Source organism: Peromyscus californicus, unplaced genomic scaffold, assembly GCF_007827085.1.
Source record: "Peromyscus californicus insignis strain IS unplaced genomic scaffold, ASM782708v3 Scaffold_2__1_contigs__length_46816999, whole genome shotgun sequence".
In the NCBI taxonomy this organism is placed as follows: domain Eukaryota; kingdom Metazoa; phylum Chordata; class Mammalia; order Rodentia; family Cricetidae; genus Peromyscus; species Peromyscus californicus.
The window spans coordinates 42,445,936-42,465,578 of record NW_026294540.1 but is presented as its reverse complement, the minus strand read 5'-3'; the positions used below and the strand labels follow the sequence as shown (position 1 = coordinate 42,465,578).

The following is a 19,643-nucleotide window of genomic DNA, read 5'->3' as shown; positions in this document are numbered from 1 at the left end:
AGCCCAGAGGCAAAAGAGACAGGTTAAGTTAAGGAAAGCTGACTAGCAACAAGCCAAGCTAAGGCCAAGCATTTATAATTAAGAATAAGCCTCCATGTGTGATTTATTTGGCAGCTGGGTGACTGGCCCCCCAAAAGAGCAAAAACAAACAACTATACCTCCCATCATGCAAGAGCCAAGCGATGAAGTGATGGAGGCTGGAGACCTGTCTTTCCCTCTTCAGGACAGACTCCTCTCTGTTTGTGGATGTGTCCCCATGTTGGATTACAGTACAGTGTAGGCACAGAGCAATGCCCAACAAATACTGTGAAGTAATGTCTAATAGGCTTCCCCCAAAGGCACTCAGAATGATTTTCAAAACAAACAAACAAACCAACAAACAAATCTGAATGTTCAGGGGAATGAGGGGTACTAACCAGCTTCCTGCAACATGGTTTGTCTCTGAGTTCTGCTGCCATCTTGGTCCCTTGTTCTCCGGCCTGTCCTGTAGTCCCTGCCAAAAGCTAGTCTATTCCCTGCTTTACTCCATGCACGTCCTCCAGGCCATCTATTCCTGGTACCATTTCTTTGGAAAGGATTCCCAGTCATCTTCCCATGCCTTGACTCCCACTGCTGAGCCCGGAAGGCACCTTCTCCCAGATGTCTTCCCACCATTCTGTTTCAACTTTAAAAGGACCCCAGGCAACAGGCGTATCAGTGAGTTGCCTGAGTGCCAACCTTGGGGCTGTGTTCTGCAGGCTATGGAAGCTTGGTTCACAGTCATCCGCCACTTGCCCAAGGCATCCCCATGTTTAGAGCAGGTGCGTCTCTGTCTTTTCTTTGTATGTTCACATAAAGGCCCAAGGCTTGTTCTCAGAGGAGAGCTGTGGGAGAGCTAAAGAGCAGTGAGGCCATACCTGTGCCTGGCCACCTCCTAGTGATTTAACTTCAGGTGAGCAGTGCAGTCTCCCAAAGCCTCACTTTCCTCCTCTGTGGAGATCACCAATGGGGTGTTCTCCAGGGATATAATGAGGAATGAGCAAAGTCCTTGTTGTGGAATATTCCTACACACTGTGTGAATATATGTCACTGTGATTGGTTTAATAAAAAGCTAACTGGGGGCTGGAGAGATGGCTCAGCGGTTAAGAGCACTGGCTGCTCTTCCAGAGGTCCTGAATTCAATTCCCAGCACCCACATGGTGGCTCACAGCCATCTGTAATGAGATCTGGCGCCCTCTTCTGGCCGGCAGGGATTCATGCAAGCAGAACACTGTATACATAATAAATAAATCTTTAAAAAAAAAAAAAAGCTAAATGGCCAATAGCTAGGTAGGATTTTCAGGGCAGAGAGAATGCTGGGAAGAAAGGCAGAGATGCCAGGAGTCTAGAGCCAGACTCAGAGGAAGCATGGTATGTAGGAGACGCCAGGGATGCAGAGCAAGCAGCATGGGCCTTACAAAGTAAAGGTAACCAAGCCACATAAAAGAATGTCGATCAAAAGACATGGCTTAAGTTATAACAGCTAGTTAAAAACAAGCCTAAGCAATTGGCTGAGCTCTCATAATTAATAAGTCTCTGTGTTGTTGTTGTTTTTTGTGAACTAGTGGCCTAAAGAAAAATCCATCTACAAGTCCTATTGAATTTAATGTCTCGGATGGCCTTGGGTGGGAGACCTTCCACACGTGGGCCTCATTAAGACAGTGGAAAGAAGAGCACCTTGTCCAAGAGCTGTCAATGAAGTCCTCCCTCCCCCGACCTGTGACCTTTCTGGCTTTCTATGTATAGCCAAGCTACCCAGGGAAAACTTGACTTGACTTCCAGGGAATCCGTTGCATGGAGGATCCCTGCAGTAGATGCTTTCTGAAAGGAACTGGTGGTCTGAGCGACTCCACCTCTACCCACCCTGCAAATAAATGCTCACAGCCCTGTGAGTGCTCTCATGTCATAGACAGCAACTGTAACCTTCTGCCCGAATGGGGAGAGCTGCGTGCTTACCCAGAATCAGCTGTCTGTCTTCAAACCTGCCTACGCCTCTTGTATACTTGGTCAGGATTATGAATTTATTCGAACAAAGTGAAAATTATATGAATGGGAAATAATGAGAAAAACAAGACTTTGTGAAGGCTGAAGACAGGGCTTTGAAATGAGGAGCTGACGGATGATAGAGAATCGAGGGTAAACAACTGTTAGAGTTTGAGGGAATTCTAGAAACTGGGAAGGGCATTGCACTTCCATGCTTTGCAAACGTGCTCATCTTCCAGTTTTGCTGTGGCCGTGTGACTGAGGGCTGCCCCTTAAGATGCGAACAGAAGTAAGTAGAAACTCCTATAATGTTTCATAAAGGATGCTGATCCAGCTGGAAAGTGGATGCCCTGGGCCCCCACTCCCTATGCCTCTGTTTGCACTTTTGGGGTGTGGGTGGAAGGCGAGGGTCCCTGAAGCTGTCTTTACTGTTAGAGAATTGTGGAGATGGAAACAGTCTCCACAGGGAAGGAGCTTGAGCTCGTGATGAGCATGACACATGGTGAGGATGTGGCTGTCCCTCACCCAGGCTCTAAACCTAGAGTCTACGGTGAGAGAGGCCTCAGAGGACACTGGAGGGGCTGTTTCCTTGGGTCTGTAGGTGACCAGGACTTAGAGAAGAACATCTCGGGGATCTGGAGAGGAATATTCATTCTGCTTCTCTAGAACCTGCACCATGTTTCAGTGCACGGGGACCTGGACTACATACAGGGCTTTGAGGTAGCCTGGGATTTGCAACTTCGGGAGCCCTGGGGCCTTCCTCCTCACTCCCTGTCCTCAGGAAGCCAGAAGGGCTACACAGGGCACCTGTGTGAGGGACGGTGAGGCCACACTGCCTCTTGTGCTGCTGAGGCCAGGAACACCAGCTACAGAGCTGACGGCAAAGACGGTTGTACCGGCCTTGGTCATGTGCGGTAGCCAGATAAAACATTGGGGGGGGGGGTTAAATCACATAGATAAGACACAATGGGTGACACTTGGGTAGTGACCTCAGTTATACTCTCAGGCTGGGGGCGCTGAGGGACAAGTAACGCATGTAGGAATCAGAGAGGGCTGCAGGCCTCAGCCAGGAACGGCTGCGGCTGCATTCTTTCCAGACTGACCTGCTGCGGCAAAACGCAGACCATGGGCTTTTGTCTTCTTTCACCTCCGCTTCAACAAGGGGACCTTCTAGGGAGGGGAGGGGAGGGGTCTTTTCAGTCTGGAGGAAGAAGACAGAGATGTAAGAGCAGGAACCGTGACCCCTCTGGTACCTGGGGCCAAGTGCCACCTGTGGGGCGCATGGCTTTTCTGTGTGAGAACCAGACTCAGGCTGGCTGACCTGGCCAGAGGGCAAGAGCACGTCCCCTGGGGCTTTAGTGCTGTTCGGTCTCAGCACCAGCTAGCCTGCAGCATTGTCCCGTGAGCGCTCCTCAACCTCTAGTCAGTTTACTTTGACTATGGCTGTCTGCTACCTCTTGGCGGCTTGGAAGAGGCAACACCAACATTCAGAGTCCAAGGAATCCATTAGGCTTTTCTTGAACAGGGATTTAGACAAGCACACACTTTTTAAGGCTGGGAAGAAACGTCTAGATCATCTCAACCCACCCTCCATTCTATAACTCAGCAGAAGGGACTGCTGGAGATCACATGACTAGTGCATTGACTTGAGCGTGGAAGCCAGGGATCCCTCTCTCAGGAACAACCATGAAACACCTTATTCTGCAATTTTGCCCTTTGGATTCCTGGTCCAAATGCACTGTATAAGGGCTCAGGGGGTTGTTTTCTGTCCTTTTTAATCTAAGAAGTAACTTTGTGGTGTTTTGAACGAGAAGTCCCCTAGTCTTGGGCGTTTGAATACTTGGTCCCTGTCTTATTTATAGTTTCTGTTGCTGCAATGAAACACCATGACCAAAGCCAGTCAGGGAGGAGAGGGCTTATTGGACTTACACTTCAGCATTGCTGCTCATCACCGAAGGAGTCAGGACAGGAACTCAAACAGGGCAGGAACCTGGAGGCAGGAGCTGATGCAGAGGCCACGGAGGGGTGCTGCTTACTGGCTTGCTCCTCATGGCTTGCTCAGCCTGCTTTCTTGTAGAACCCAGGACTACCAGGTGGGGGATGGAACCACTCACAATGAGCTGAGCCCTCCCCCATTGATCACTAATTAAGAAAATGCCCAACAGGATTGCCTACGGCCAGATCTTATGAAGGCATTTTCTCCCTCCTTTCAGATGACTGACTCTAGCTTGTGTCAAGTTGACATAAAACTAGCCAGGACAATTGACCTGGTGGTAGTTTGAATGTAATCGGCCCCCAAAAGCTCATAGGGAGTAACATTATTAGGAGGCGTGGCCTTGTTGAAGGAAGTGTGTCACTGTGGAGGCAGGCTTTGAGGTTTCCTATGCTCAACGCACACTCAGTGTCTCAGACCACGCCCTGTTGCCTACAATGGTAGGACTCTCAGATACTTCTCCAGCACTGTGTCTGCCTGCAGGCCGCCATGCTGTCAGCCACCATGATGACAATGGACTAAACCTCTGCAAATGTAAGCCACCCCAGTTAAATGTTTTCCCTTCGTAGGAGTCATGGTGTCTCTTTACAGCAATCCATACCCTAACTAAGGCAGACCCCTTGTCACCTTGACACACCAACATACCACTGTTAAAAGCCATCATCTTCCCTTTCTTGTTCATCCCCAACGTCACACATTAACATCAAAGTCACAGGATAAACCATTTTAACATCTTTAAAAGTTCCATAGTCTTTACAGAGTCAAACACTTTAAAATACAGTCTCCTTAAAAAAAAAAAAATCCCAAGTCTCTTTTAAAACCTAAAATCGCTTTTAAAATTCTGTCTCCCAACTGTGGGCTCCTGTAAAATTAAAAATAAATTATTTTCTTACTTCAAGATGGAAGAACCCGTCACAATCAAACACAAGCAAAACCAAACTCTGACAGTACAAATAACTCAATGGCCAATGTCTGGGCTTCACTCAGCTCTTCCAGCCTCCTCCAGGGAACTTTGGTCACTTCTTTGGCTCAGCTCTCTACAGTACACACAACTTCTTGTCTAGGCTCAGGCCAGCTCCACTCCACACCTGCTGCTGTTCTTGGAGGCCATCCCATCATACCAGCATCTCCAAAATTGCTGGGCCCCTGGCTGCAACTGGGTTGCACTTTCACCAATAGCTTCTCCTGGGCTCTCTTCAGGGACTTCAGCCCTGCCACACAGTGCCAAGCGTAGGGTGCTCTCCATGACCCCTTCGTGCCTTTAAAACCAGAACCACCTGGGTGACTCTCACACTACCAAGTTCAACGGCCAGCACGAGGTACAAACTTGGCTTCTTCGGAAACACAGTTTGTGTGTGCTGACTGTGAGGACATGCTTCTCAGATGATTTCACCTCAATGATGCTGGCCTCTTCTTAATCACTGCTGGTTCCTCAGCCCCAGCTGACCAGCATCCATTGTCCCAGCAAAGGAAAGGTTTTGCTTTAGTGGTTCTTGTTAAAAATGATAAGTGGTGCTGGTTACTGGGTTGGAAAGGTCATGAGTCATGAGCCACGACAAAACCCAGTATCGGAGCTTTATTAGGAGAAGGGGGTAGACACAAGACCCAGGCCTGGGGAAAAAGCATGTGCAGAGAGAGAGAACAGAGAAGAGATAGTGGGAGGAAGAGGGAACAGAGAGGAAGGGAGGAGTCTGTGTCCGGCTTTTTAAAGGATTCCTGTGAACATGGGCAGGTGGGCTTATGAAGCTACGCCATGCATGCGCTGATTTCATGACCACACTGTGTGCATGTCATCACTAGCGCGTGAGTCACGGCACCAATGTTAAAAATGATTTCTGTCTAGGTCTGCCTCCGAACACAGGAACTGGCTGGGGCTTTGTCTTTTGTGTAGTTTTTTTTTTTTTTTTCTGTTTCTCCTTTCTCTCTTCCCACCTCCGCCTGAGCTTTTGTTTTCTAAATTGCCGGCCTATCAGAATTAATGAACACATTAGCATTCTCCATATTGAATGCTAGCTGAAATGACTGTTTCTAAATAAGTCAACAGTGCCAGCCACATTCTGAGTCTCCCCAGACCTCTGCCGCTGCGAGGTATCCCTTGGTAGCCTTGAGAACAAGATCCAGAAAGGTGCTTCAGGTGAGGCAGAGGCTGTTCCTTGTGTGTGCTGGCCTGGGTCCTTTGTTTCTATTTTGAATACCTCTGGGGCTCTAAGCGGGAGTCCGTGGCTGGGTTATACTGGGGAATCTGTATTCTGTGAGGCTGCCGAGGACAAACGGAAGATGCGATTCTGCTGGCAGAGCAGGTGTCCGGCTTTGAGTTGTGACGTAGCTGGCAAGCCGTAGCTCATGAAATGACCTTCTTTTCAATTTATGAAAGGGCAAGCATTTCTTGGAAAGCCACATATTTCATGGGAGCTCTAAATCAAGGCTGCATCGACCAGGGCCCTCTCCAAATCTCTCGCTCCGAAGTTAACGCTCATAGAGTTGAGCGTTAAGCTGAGCACAGCTTCCTCTCGGTGATTAGGAGTCCCTGCTTTGAAATGCATGCAGAATAAAGCATGGGCTGGCTGTGCAGGGTCCACCCTTCTCAGATGTGACACTAGGTTGAGCATGCTGCTCCAGGGACAGCTGCCTTTCTATAGGCAAAAGGAGGAAAGGGCTGGGAGATCCTCTCCTTCATCCCACAGATGGATCGCCTGTCCCCTGGTCCCTAGCAGTGCCATTGCCCAGGATGGGGGAGACGTGCTCTCCTTCCCTGCTGCCTTGGGTCACCAGATCTATGCTTTGATTCTCTTAGCCTGTGTGTGCACCCTGCTGTTCGGCAGAGAACCCACGAAGGAAACACAAATGGTTGGTTCAGGCACCAACCTCAAACAGGACCTTCTCCTCCATCACACCGCCCTGCTCCTGCCGTCCTCCTGAGCACCCAGCAGCAACATCTGTTTCCAGTACTAGGTGGGTGGGCATGCTCTGAGGGTCTGTCAGAACCTCAAAGGGGACTCTTGGGTGACTCCAGGAGGCAGGGGTGAAAACATCCCAGGGGTGATTCTGCCCAAAGGTCCCTGGAGGAATAAAGATAAATGAATAAATAGCATGCAAATGACAATGGGTAGCCTGTCTTCTAACCAGAGCGGAGCTTACTACTAATGTGGGTAGATCTCCTCAAGACTGGCAAGGCCACGTCAGTCCAGCTAAGCTATACCCTGGTAGTTCCACAGGAAACAAATATAGGACAACTAACCCTTGAAAGAGAATCCTAGAAAGACTCCTACAATATAGGTGTGCAGGCTGCTCAACAATGTACTAAGAACTTGGAAGATAAATTCAGTCAATCACAAACCTATTTCAAGAAACACAAGATATGGGTCAAGACAGAGTACTCAGATAGGCTACAGTTTCTCTAAGCAGTGGATTGGGCTATTCTTGGTACCATGGTCAATATATACCAGGCCCTTGTCTACCCTATAGCTGAATGTCCCTGCCTAGATATGATCCTTTATGATAAAGACAGTTCCTTCCCAAAGTGACTACCTTTAGCCCACTGATTTCAATGAGCTCAAAGGTCTTTGATTTTTATTTTTCTAATTTTGGAGACAGGAAGCTGATGTTATGGTATAGACCAAATCACATCACCCAAAAATGTAGACGTTGAAGCCCTAACCCTCAAGGTGACTGCATTTGGAGACAGGGACCCTGGTGAGGTAATTAACTTTAAATGAGGTCATAAGACCTAATAACATTAGTATTCTTGTCGGAGACAATAGAGAGCTGTCTCCATCATGAGTGGATCAAGAGGCCAGTGCTCTGAAACCCAAGAAGATTCCTCACCAGAACCTGGCCATGTGGAGACCACCATCCTGGACTTCTAAGGTCCAGAACTGAGAAGAAATAATGAGCTATGATACTCTGTTTACAGCAGCCTGAACATACTAACATACTTTAACACAGAGGACCTGTGATTCTGTGGAGCCACGGCACCTTTAGCCCTGAACCGAGGGCACTTATCTATGTAGGGATATGTCTTACAGAGGCAGACCCTTACCTATGTAGGGGTATGTCTTACAGAGGTGGGCCCTTATCTATGTAGGGGTATGTCTTACAGAGGAGAACCCTTACCTATGTAGGGGTATGTCTTACAGAGGCGGGCCCTTACCTGTGTAGGGGTATGTCTTACAGAGGAGAACCCTTACCTATGTAGGGGTATGTCTTACAGAGGCGGGCCCTTACCTGTGTAGGGGTATGTCTTACAGAGGAGAACCCTTACCTATGTAGGGGTATGTCTTACAGAGGCGGGCCCTTACCTGTGTAGGGGTATGTCTTACAGAGGAGAACCCTTACCTATGTAGGGGTATGTCTTACAGAGGCGGGCCCTTACCTGTGTAGGGGTATGTCTTACAGAGGCGGACCCTTACCTGTGTAGGGGTATGTCTTACAGAGGCGGACCCTTATCTATGTAGGGGTATGTCTTACAGAGGAGAACCCTTACCTATGTAGGGGTATGTCTTACAGAGGCGGACCCTTACCTGTGTAGGGGTATGTCTTACAGAGGAGAACCCTTACCTATGTAGGGGTATGTCTTACAGAGGCGGACCCTCACCTATGTAGGGGTATGTCTTACAGAGGCGGACCCTTACCTATGTAGGCGCCATCTTTGCTCCAGAGGCGCACAGTGCTGTCCAGGGAGGATGACAATAAGATGTTATCTCCTTCAATCAGCTCCAGACTAGCAAAATCAAAGTGGGGAAGAGCTTTGTCAAGGCTGCTCCACAAGAAAGGGAGGGACACTGGATCCAATGGAACGGACTAGAGAAGCCAGATTCATTTTTAAAAGCCATTCTCCCCCCCCCCCCACCTCCTCTCACACCTCACAGCCTCCAAAATCCCAAGTCCACTCCCAAGACATCAAGTGGGATGTACGTATGGGAAACCACCTTGCAGGTGATAGGGTGAGTGGAAGAGCAAGTGGTCAAAAAGATCTAGCAAGTTCGATCTCTCTCTCTCTCTCTCTCTCTCTCTCTCTCTCTCTCTCTCTCTCTCTCTCTCTCAGCACTGACTCCTTTTAAGCCTCGTATAAATCCAAAGCTCATAAACTTGCAGTAGAGTACCAGGTCAATACAGGGAGAGCTACCCATGAACAAGAAAAACAATGACTTGGAATCTCTCCCTTTGACCGACCCCACATGAACCACATTCATCTTGCTTCATCGGGGGCAGAATGGAAATGCAATTTTCCTCCTTGACAATCTCGAGGGGGTTTTGAGGGGACTGATTTGATCAAAACTTGAACAATTATTTCCCTTCCTTTATGTATCCTGAGCCCTTCAAAGGGATGGTACTCACGATGTCACCATGCTGACATGAGCCCTCCAGGATGTCACTGCTAAGAAAAAATAAAGAAGACATCTGAGTAGGATCCTGCAGGAAGGAGTCCAGTGAGGATGTGTGCCCAGTTGGAAGAGGCACTGATGTGTTGTTGTTGGGTCTTTCTATTTCAATTCCCTAAGTGAGCACCAAGCACCTACTGTGTGCAAGACCTCCCCCCATACCATCTCTGAAAGTGTATGAAATAGGACCAGTGTAACATACTTGCACAATGATTTTCCTCAGTGATTTTTATTTTGTGTGTGTAAGTACATGGTGTGCTTGAATGTTTGCAAGTGTGTGGGTACAGATGTGTGTGTGCACACCTGTATACAGATGTAAAGACCCTAGGTGGATGTTGGCTGTCTAGCTCCGTTGCTCTTTACTTTATTTACCAAGGTGGGGTTCACTGATGAGTCTAATCTAGCTAGCCAGCTTGCCCTGGGGTCCTCAGTCTCTGACTCCTGAGTGCTGGGATTACAGGTGGGCTGTGATGCCCACCATCCTCTCTTAGGAGAGAGGGGATGTGTGGGTGTGTGCACCTGGCTTTTGAGAGAGTGTTGGAAATACAGACCCGGTCCTTGTATAAGCATTCTCTCTCTCTCTCATAAATAATGTGTTGTTGTACAATCTTGCAAGTAAACCTCTGTGCACATTTGTCCTTTCCTCACCAAATCCTTAGAAGTAGAACTGCCATTGGCAGCACCAGACACAGGTTGTCCAAGTGCCCCTCGACGGGCACTCACCCTCTGTCCCATGTTAGCTGATGCCCCCTGTCCTGCACCCTTGCTGACATCAAATGTTTGTGGGAAACTGTTGGCTGCTTTCCAAGAACTTTAACAGTAATCCTCCGCACTGGGACAATTTAACTTTCCCACGAGACCATCACACTAAACCCAAAGCGATCTTATCTATGGCTTGACATGAAGAACTTCACTGCGTACTCTTGGGAGCCTGCAGCTCTGGTCCCTGGAGGCCGTACTCCTGGATGTCACAGACATGCACAAAGCCTTGCTGGTCAGCCAGGTAGGCAAGGGTGTCTCCTGCTGTCACCGTAATGCTGCTCACTGGGGCTTTCCCTCTGGACTGAGACACGTGGAGGGCAAGGGTAACAAGAAGGGAGAAATGTCAGGAAGATATCAAAGTGAAGAATTGGAACCCGGCTGACAATCCCAATGTGGAGGCTAGTGTCAGGGAACAAACAAGCAATGATAACAACAACACAAACCCACAGCCAGAAAGTGACCCAGTTCTTCCCCCGACTTACCGGAGTGAAGTTCGCAAGGAGGCCAGCCCCACTGAAGAGCTTCCAGAAAGCGATGGACCCTAAGTAGGAGGGAAGCAGTCAGAGGTGGGCTGCCCAGCCAACCAAGGGTTCTAAGAGTGGACTGGGCGGACCCCGTTGGTGTGGAATACTTGTTTAACCAGGCAAAGACGTGTTGCATTTGTTCATGCTGCAGTAGTTAGCTATGTAAAGATGTGTTGCCTTTGCGCTGACAAATTAACCTGGACTCACAGAGGCAGGGTTAGCAAACTGGTTGACAGGAAGTAGCGGGGGAGCTTAGCGTGGTTTTTGTTGTTGTTGTTGTTGGGGCAGTGTGGAAGGTTCCTGGACGCCAGCAAAGAGAGAAAGCTAGCCAGTTCCTAGTCTAAGTCTCGGGGCTTGCAGGGTTTCACCCTGGCCTTGGAATCTCAAGTTTTATTAGAACGGTAACGGAGGTAAAAACGGCACCCCGTGGTCTCACACTGGCGGCACATCTCTCTTCCTTACTTGCTTCATTTTCTTCCGTTAGAACTGTAAGAGCACATTGGTGGCGGTGGGGGGGGGGGTTGACACTGATGACTCAGTGGGCTCCCCTCCACTAATCAGGGTGGCCTTCTCGGCAGAAGAGGGTTCCATCTTTGGCTGTTAAGGACAGTATGTGCCGTGCTGGGAATCAACGTCTTCCAGCTGGGTGAGCGTGTGGGCGTGTGCACTGTTTTAATGAAGTGCTTGTCAGAATGTACCTGGCCTAGTGACCTCAGTTCTCGCCTGTGGTTTACCTGCGGGTTCAGGTTAGACAGGCTTTGTGAAGGCGGTGAGCATGCAGATCATCTCCTCTTGGGGTAGCTGTAGAACCCCTGCTCTCCTCTTAGGAGAGAGGGGGCTGCACTCCCACCAGGCGAAGCAAAACAGGATCAGGATGATTCAAGAAGGAAGCAAAGACAGCTGACCCCCCCCCCCCCGCCCCCCGCAACAGCACCTGATGCCGAAGAGAACCGCAGTGTGGGGCTGAGACAAGGAGGCAGAGGTGGCCTCTCGCTGGTGACAGCCAAACGCCCCGGGGACCTCATATGTACAGCCTAGCCCTCTCCATCTCCCAGCCACAGCCTTTACCTTGTAATTTTACTAAAAATCCTAGCGCGTTTGGGGGCTGGTTTGGGCACACTTGTTACAGATGAAGCCTGAAGGGCCGGTCCCTGGGTTAATGTCACCAGCTAGCTGACGGCCCCTGCTGAGTCCTCACTTGCTTCTCCAGAGACTGTGCCAGCTCCACCGCGGACCCCAACATCCTGCCAGCTCTTCCCTCCGTGACCTTTGGCCTTTCTCTTAGTTTCCTCTGGGGGGGGGAGGTTGGACGGGACTACCTGTGGCTGCCTACACCAGCCAGCTTCCTTTGCATTGTGCTGGGGTGTTAGCCTGGGATCTGTTAGTAAAACCAGTGACAAAGTAGCAGAGGAAGCCTGAGGAGGATGGTGCCACTCGGGCCTGGCTCACCCGACCTGGACCAGGGATGGCCTTGTCTTGGAAGTGAGAGGCTCACCTCCGGGTCCATTGCTGATGAGGGAGGCGGCTGCTGAGTCCAGCTTTGTCGCCCGAGTCTTTAGGAAGGCGAGTCGGGAAACACTTCTGTCTGGGCCTGGAAATGAAAGCAGCTCGCTCTTTGGCTTGTTTTCACAATCTCCCTGCCTTAACCCTCCCACCCCCCACCCCCCCCACCCCCCACCCCCCACCCCCCGCCGCTGCCAACTCCATCACAGGACCCCTCACCAAGTGCGTGAGTGTATATGTGTCTGTCTGTCTGTCTGTGTCTCCCCCTCCCCTCATCTCTCTCTCTCTCTCTCTCTCTCTCTCTCTCTCTCTCTCTCTCTCTGTCTTTCGCTCACTTGCTTGCTCTTGCTTTCTCTCTCTGATACATATATTCGACTCTCTTGCACATGGTTGCCCCAGCAGCATTTGGAAAGCAAACAGAGAAAGGGGCCCTCCTTGGCTAAAAACCCAGACAGGGGCAGAAGGATAATGGCTCCAGCAGCCTGCGGGCACTCCAACCCTCCCTCCCCCAACCCTAGGACTTCTAGAGAAAGAGAAAGGGAATGTGGCCTGAGTTACAAGGCCAGCCTGAGAGATCTGAGAAGCCTAGGCAGCATAAACAGCCAAGCACCCTGGGGTGACGGTGGGCATTGACCCAGGGTGCTCAGACACTTCCCCAAAGCATCCCTGACGGGAACAACTTTGAGGACACCAAGCACAGACCTTCACCGCACAGTGGCCGGCTGCTGTCAGAAGGGAGATTCACAGGTAAGCAAATGGGAAGAAGATCTGTCCCTGACCTTAGGATCCCTATCCCTTCCTGCTTATTTTTCACCTACTTCTGAGCATGTCTTATAGATACAGCCTTATACTGAGTGTGGGACGGGACAAGCAGCAGAGACCCAGACGAAACTAACCCCCCCCCCCCCGAAATGGACACTGTTGGACAGGAGCGGACAGAATTCGGGAAGGTGTCTCCAGCGGGCTGTGTTGGCTCTGACTGTTGGAAGATGGCCTAGGCAGACAAGACACCTTGGAGGAGACAAGTGCCACACCAGAACTCAAAGGACACCACCAATTCCCAAATACCTCAGCCCAGGTCTACATCCCCAGAGCTCCCTCATCTGCCGAGGTCTGGAGCTTTTGATTGCAAGTCCTCTGGTGACCCTTAGTATGTGAAACTCAGATATTTGCCATCGAATACCAATCTTATGAACCTACCCGAGCCCCTGCCTCCAAGAGACACAAAGAATATTGTGGAAAGGAAGCCTGGGCAAAGCACAATCCTCCCATGACCTTCCCTGAGGCAGGAGGGGATAGGGGGCTCCAGAGAAGAAATGGGAAGCTACATATAAATAAGGGGCAATATAAGGGTATTAGGAAGTGAGTGTTCTGGTGGGTGCTCCACCTCAATCCCCCTCCCCCATTCTCTCCCCAAACTGCCTCATCTCAGAAAGCCCGCCAAACAGGGCTCCTCCTCAAGAGATGCTCAAGACCCCTCCCACAGGGTATTTAAACTGCTCCCCGGAAAACAGACGTGGTTTTTCAGTCTTTCTTCCCTATCTCCTCTCTTGGGGGAGGGGGGATGTGGAAAATCATCCAGGAGCTTTTTATCCATTAAATCTGAGCTCTTTCTAATTCGGTTTGATTTGGATTGCTGCGTCAGTGGAGAGGCTTATTGGGGTGCAGAAGCCTTTCAGGGTGTCCTTGGGAAGTCATGAAGGTGAAGTCCATCCTGCCCACATCCATCCCAGGGATGGTGGCAGAAGTACAGAGCATGGTTTGGAACACCCACCTCTTTCTTACCCATGTGAAGTCTGGGAAAGTGTCCCCCCACCCCCACCCCCCCGACACTCCCCCCCAGTCCTCCCGCACCTCAGCTATCCATCTGTCACATGGAGATGACCGTCTCCTTCATAGGGTAGACCACACAAGTCCCTTATATGACCTTGCTTGAAGGCTGCAGGGTTAATGACCCCCAAAGTGCCGCTCTCAAAGCTACTCAACCCATGGTAACTGTTAACCAGAATTACCATCGGTTTAACTCTCAAGTGTCAGGCTCCCCGTTAAGGAAAGCAGGTAGACAGCGCCTGTCTCTCAGGGTCAGTGCGAGCAGCAGATAAAATAAGCTTGTGGGAAATTGGCTGATGACAGAGCTAACCGATAAGTATTGATCGCTTCCCTACATAAAACTCCTTCATCTCAGATGGTAACAACTTTCCTAAACTTCGGCCTGGTTGGAATCCCCTGGTCTCTCTCACAATCAAATGCTTTTTGATGTGGAAGAGGAATTAACAATCCCCATTATGCAGCTAAAACATTAGTGTGTTAGCCGAATAACAACTTTATCTAGTCTAGCTTTGCCTTGATAACATAGCAAGCCTCTTCCCTGAGAACTGTAGCTTTCCATACAAGATGGCATCCTCTTCACCAATCCCAGGTGAGAAAGCACTTTGGTGTGACTGTGAAGAAGCCACCAGGCTACTCCTGAACGGAAGGGTATGCCACTGTGTGTGTGTGTGTGTGTGTGTGTGTGTGTGTGTGTGTGTGTGTGTGAGAGAGAGAGAGAGAGAGAGAGAGAGAGAGAGAGAGAGAGAGAGAGAGAATGAGTGTGTGTGAGAGAGAATGAGTATGTGTGTGTGTGTGTGTGTATGTGTGTGTGTGTGTGTCAGAGTGTGAGTGTGTGAAAGAGTATGTGTATGTGTGAAAATTTTGCCTTGTGGAAGGAAGTGTGGCTATGGCTGGCTTTGTATTTCTGTAACAGAAGGAGTTCTCAGAAAGAGACTGCTCACAGCTGACAGTCTTCACGGTAACTTGGAGCAGTAATGGTTACTGCGGACAGGCTGTTGCAGCAGAATTGCTTCCTGAATCACCAGCGTCACATCCTTGGCCAGTGACTTTAACTTCATTTTAATGGCAAAGAAAATTAACTTCTGGAATGCAATGAATGCCATCTCTTTCCTCCCAAATGATTTAAAAAAAAAAAAAAAAACCCTCAGAAAGAACTGGTTAGATGGTCTCATGCATCACCACCACCCAGCTGAGAATAATCTTTTTTTTTTTTTTTTGGTTTTTCAAGACAGGGTTTCTCTGTGTAGCTTTGCGCCTTTCCTGGAACTCACTTGGTAGCCCAGGCTAGCCTCGAACTCACAGAGATCCGCCTGGCTCTGCCTCCCGAGTGCTGGGATTAAAGGCGTGCGCCACCACCGCCCGGCGAGAATAATCTTTTTAAACATGTGGAGAAATGGGAATTAGGAGCTGACTTGGTGATGGGGTTGCAGGTAAGAATTCCCTTATGATGTCTAGGTTGCAGGAGGCTTCAGCATCTCTAGGTGGCGCTCAAGCCGACTATGTGACTTTATTTATTTATTTGTTTGTTTGTTTGTTATTTTTAAACTCACTGTGTACCCACAGTTTGTCTCTGCATTTGGAGCAGGAGCTCCCTGTAGATCCTATACCTCTGACTTCACTTCACTTCTCAGAGCGTTATGCCTCTGGGAGCAGCTCATAAGTATTTTCTGACTGATGACTCAAAGATTTTTTTTTTAATTGCTACTGAGTTATCAGATGCTTAAAGCAGGGATCTAATATTTGCTCGTGGTTCTCTAAGGATTTGTGGGTTGGATGTCAGGAAATGAAAGCCTTTCCTAATTCTATGCCCAAACAACTAACTTCCCGCATCTCCTCCTTTCCCGTGGCTCCGTAGCAGACACCCGCTGCTTGGGAAGGACCAGCTGGGCTGTTAGGTGGAGAGGGTCAGGGAGGAAGCCTGTTTGGCTCTGTACTATAGCCAGTCTCCCAGCCCTGCACACACCCAGCAGGAAAGCCGGTAGACACCCCAACGTGTGCCTTGTTCAGCATGCATGGTTGTTAAGAGGTTCAGGACTCAGGAGAGGGCTGTAACTGGGCTCAATCCCCCATACTGAGTGCTGGACCAGGCACATGGCAGGCGCTCCTCATCATTGCTTTGATGACTACAGAAATGAGTGAAGCCATGATCATTAGCAGACAGAGAGGACCCTGAAGAAATGGAACCAGGCTAAAAATGGTGGTGGCACATATGTTTAATCTGAGGCCAGCCTGGTCTACAGAGGGAGTTCCAGCCAGGGCTACACAGAGAAACGCTGAAGAGAGAGAGAGAGAGAGAGAGAGAGAGAGAGAGAGAGAGAGAGAGAGAAGGGGGAGGGGAGGGGGGGGGAGGGGGGAGGGGAGGGGAGGGGAGGGGAGAGGAGAGGAGAAATGGAGAAATGAAGAAATGGCAGACAAATCCAGTGAGCGGGGGGGGGTGAAGTTTTGCAATCGAATACTCAAGCCATAAGGTCAGATTGAGGACTGAGGTAGACCTGTTGTGGGCGGAGTGTGAGGACAGCATGTGTCAGGTAGATGGTAATAGAGGAAGAGGAGGAAGTATGGTCACAGCAAAGCTGGAGGGCTCAGGGGAACATCCTTCCTGTTGGGAGCAGATAAACGAAGACCTCCAAGAGACTATGAGATAGACTTTGATGGACAGGCGTCCAGAGATGCGGGCTGGACTTCTGAACCCTTACGCTTTCTCCCTGCCTTGGGAGGGAAACAGGACACAAGACCAATCCCTCCCAAGCAGGAAGTGGCCCAGAATGGAGACTCCTTCAGTTTGCCAAGTTCAAGCTGATGGGAAGTGGTCTGTGTGCAGAGGCTCCTGAGCCTGCCTGCCCCTTACCTACCTTCATCCACGGGGCTGGGAGGGTTCAGCTTGCAGTACATGTGGCCCGAGATGACATTCCAAACTATTATCTCTCCATCATAACTGGAGGTCGCCAGAAGAAAAGGCGGGCACTGAGCCACGCAGAGGATGTCCTCTTTGTGCCCATGGTTCTAAGAAAGAAAGACAGAGCTGAGAAATCAGATCCCCAGTCACATATGGCAACTTTAGGAGTAATTTGATCCCTAAAATCAGAGGCACAGGAGTTCTCTGGGACCTCTACCTCATCGTGTGAGACTCTCTTGTAGCATGAATCTTAAAAGGTCTTATTAATAAAAACAAGCCTGTAGCTGGGTATTGGGGTGAATGCTGAAAGATCAGAGAAGCAGAACAAGCCACAGCTACCTCACCTTGCCAATTCCTCAGCTGATCCTGTTTCCTCAGACTGGAAACTTCTGAGTCCTCATCCAAATGGATCTCAGCTGAACTGCTGCTCAAAAGCCTAAAAGCTTAACCAGCTCTAGTTCCTGGTCCTCACGCCGTATACACCTTTCTGCTTCCTGCCATCACTTCCTGGGATTAAAGGCATGTGTCACCATGCCTGGCTGTTTCCAGTGTGAACTCACAGAGATCCAGATGGATCTCTGCCTTCGGAATGTTAGGATTAAAGTTGTGTGTGCCATCATTTTCTGGCCTCTGTGTCTATCTAGTGGCTGTTCTGTTCTCTGACTCCAGGTAAGTTTATTAGGGTGCACAATATTTTGGGGAACACAATAGCACCACACTCTCTCTGTATGCCAGTCACTGTGTTTCCCTGTTTGGCCCTCACCTCTAGGGCCCCAACTTTCTTATATTTTTGGTTGTGAGCCTAGCCTTTAACGGCTGAGCCATCTCTCCAGCCCGGGCCCCAACTTTCTAAGGGAAGCAGTATGTCCTTACTTCATCCTCTACCAGCAGGTTGACAAGGTATCCTCAGTGGGCCAAGAGAACCAAGCCGCAGGCTAGGGAGGTCTGCTTTCCCACCAGCCAGAAACTCACACGCCAGAGTAGAGTGGCCCCCAGGGCTCCCACCTGCGCTCCGCTGAGGTGTAACTGTCAACGGGAATTGAAGCTGTGTGCTTCTCTCGAAAGAAGGCGGTTGGCACAGGTGCCTCTGCCGAAGGTGAGAACCCCAAACTGGTGTGTGGAGACCAGTGCCGCAGAGCTCAAGGGCCCCTGGCCACGAGCGGTTCGCATTCTCACTGTGAGCTCTTACTGTGTGATGGCAATTGGTGTCACTCAGCTGTATTAAAATATCCTTCTACCCTTGTCCTCACGAACTTGCCACAGGGTGTCCCTTGAGGACTTGGCTTGATTGCCGAGGAGGCTCTGTCTGCTTGAACATGGATTATAATGTGAGGGTCTTGGGAAAGAGAAGCCTGATGGCTCTCCCATGATCCTCTACTGCCAGATTCCCACCCCAACCCCACTATTCCACAATGTGTGTTGAGCACTTGGGTCTGGGCTTTTCTCTGTCCTATCTTAACTGTAGAACAAAGTTTTCTCTTCTATTCTTAGGCTGAGTGTTTGTGTCAAAACCCTAACCCGAGGTGACGGTATTTAGAGAGGTTATTGGCATCAAATGAGCTCATGAGGATGTGGTCCCCGTGTTGGGATGAGTGTCCACATAAGAAGTGGAAGGGGCACACAGCTCTCTCTGTTGGGTGAGGGCATAGCGAAGAGGTGCCGACAGCTGTCTATCCATAAGCCAGAAAGGGAGCCCTCACCAGAACCTGACCATGCTGGCGCCCCGCCCGACCTCAGGACCGGACCCAGGGAAATCGCTTTCTGCTCTTTAATCTTTGTATTGTGCACACTCTGTTCAGGCAGCTCATTGGCACAGTCCGATGCTCCACAGTCCTTCCCGACAACACGCTTCTATGCTTCCACGCCATGCTCAAGCGTCTCCTCTTGGTCCTCATGAAGATGATCTTTCCGTTCTGAAAAAACCCTCATAATATTCCAGCCTCCCAGATACAGCTACAGCAAAGCCAGGGGCTCTCGAATCGTGCTCATTTATTACGTATCATCGTTTCATTTCTGAGGTCCCATGCTTCCTAGCTCCTCCGTGGCTCGCCTGTCTGGGAGCGACTCAAGAATCCTATTTGTCTTTTCTCTGCCTACTAAGTGCATGAGTAGGCCAGTGCTCGATAAATGTGTGTGTGCATGATGGAGGGCTAAATGCATACGCACTTCACTGAGCCAGGTGTGATATCCAAAGGCCGTGGCTCCCCCGGGACCCTTGCATGTCACTTTATGACTTCCTTTGATGCTCACTGAACTGCAGGCTCTGAAGACAAGGCTGTGACAGGGCTTGTTCACCATTGCGACTCCCACAAACAACACGGGTCCCCAAGAGGCACTCAGTGGATGCTGAGTGAATGAAAACATGGTCACCGGGCAGTTATTATAAACTGGACACTGGATAAGGTCTGAACAGATGAGGACTGGCTTAGTTACGTGGATGTGCTGGTTAGTTTTATGTCAGTTTGACACAAGCTAGAGCCACGAGAGGAGGAAGCTTCAGCTGAAAAAATAAATGCCTCTACAAGTTCGGGCTGTTGACAAGCTTGTGGGACATTTTCTTCATTAGTGATATATGGAGGAGGGCCCCGCCCATTGTGGGTGGTGCCATCCCTGGGCTGATGGTCCTGGTTCTATAAGAAAGCAGGCTGAGCAAGCCATGGGGAGCAAACCAGTAAGCAGCCCCCTTCCATGGCCTCTGCATCAGCTCCTGCCTCCAGGTTCCTGCCCTGTGTGAGTTCCTGTCCTGACTTTGT

General features: G+C 49.8%; 1 protein-coding gene across 1 annotated transcript in view; it reads right to left on the bottom strand.

Annotated features, from left to right (window-relative positions):
* Window positions 1-19,643, bottom strand: part of LOC128120497 (WD repeat-containing protein 49-like) — a 57,676-nt gene that overhangs the window by 8,188 nt on the left and 29,845 nt on the right. The window contains exons 11-18 of the mRNA XM_052754584.1: window positions 16,847-16,997; window positions 12,157-12,252; window positions 10,620-10,678; window positions 10,297-10,438; window positions 9,332-9,371; window positions 8,626-8,714; window positions 6,860-7,053; window positions 3,105-3,202 (exon numbers count right to left, since the gene is read on the bottom strand). Of these exons, the coding sequence (XP_052610544.1) occupies window positions 3,105-3,202; window positions 6,860-7,053; window positions 8,626-8,714; window positions 9,332-9,371; window positions 10,297-10,438; window positions 10,620-10,678; window positions 12,157-12,252; window positions 16,847-16,997 (869 nt within the window). The remainder of the gene's footprint in view (window positions 1-3,104; window positions 3,203-6,859; window positions 7,054-8,625; window positions 8,715-9,331; window positions 9,372-10,296; window positions 10,439-10,619; window positions 10,679-12,156; window positions 12,253-16,846; window positions 16,998-19,643) is intronic.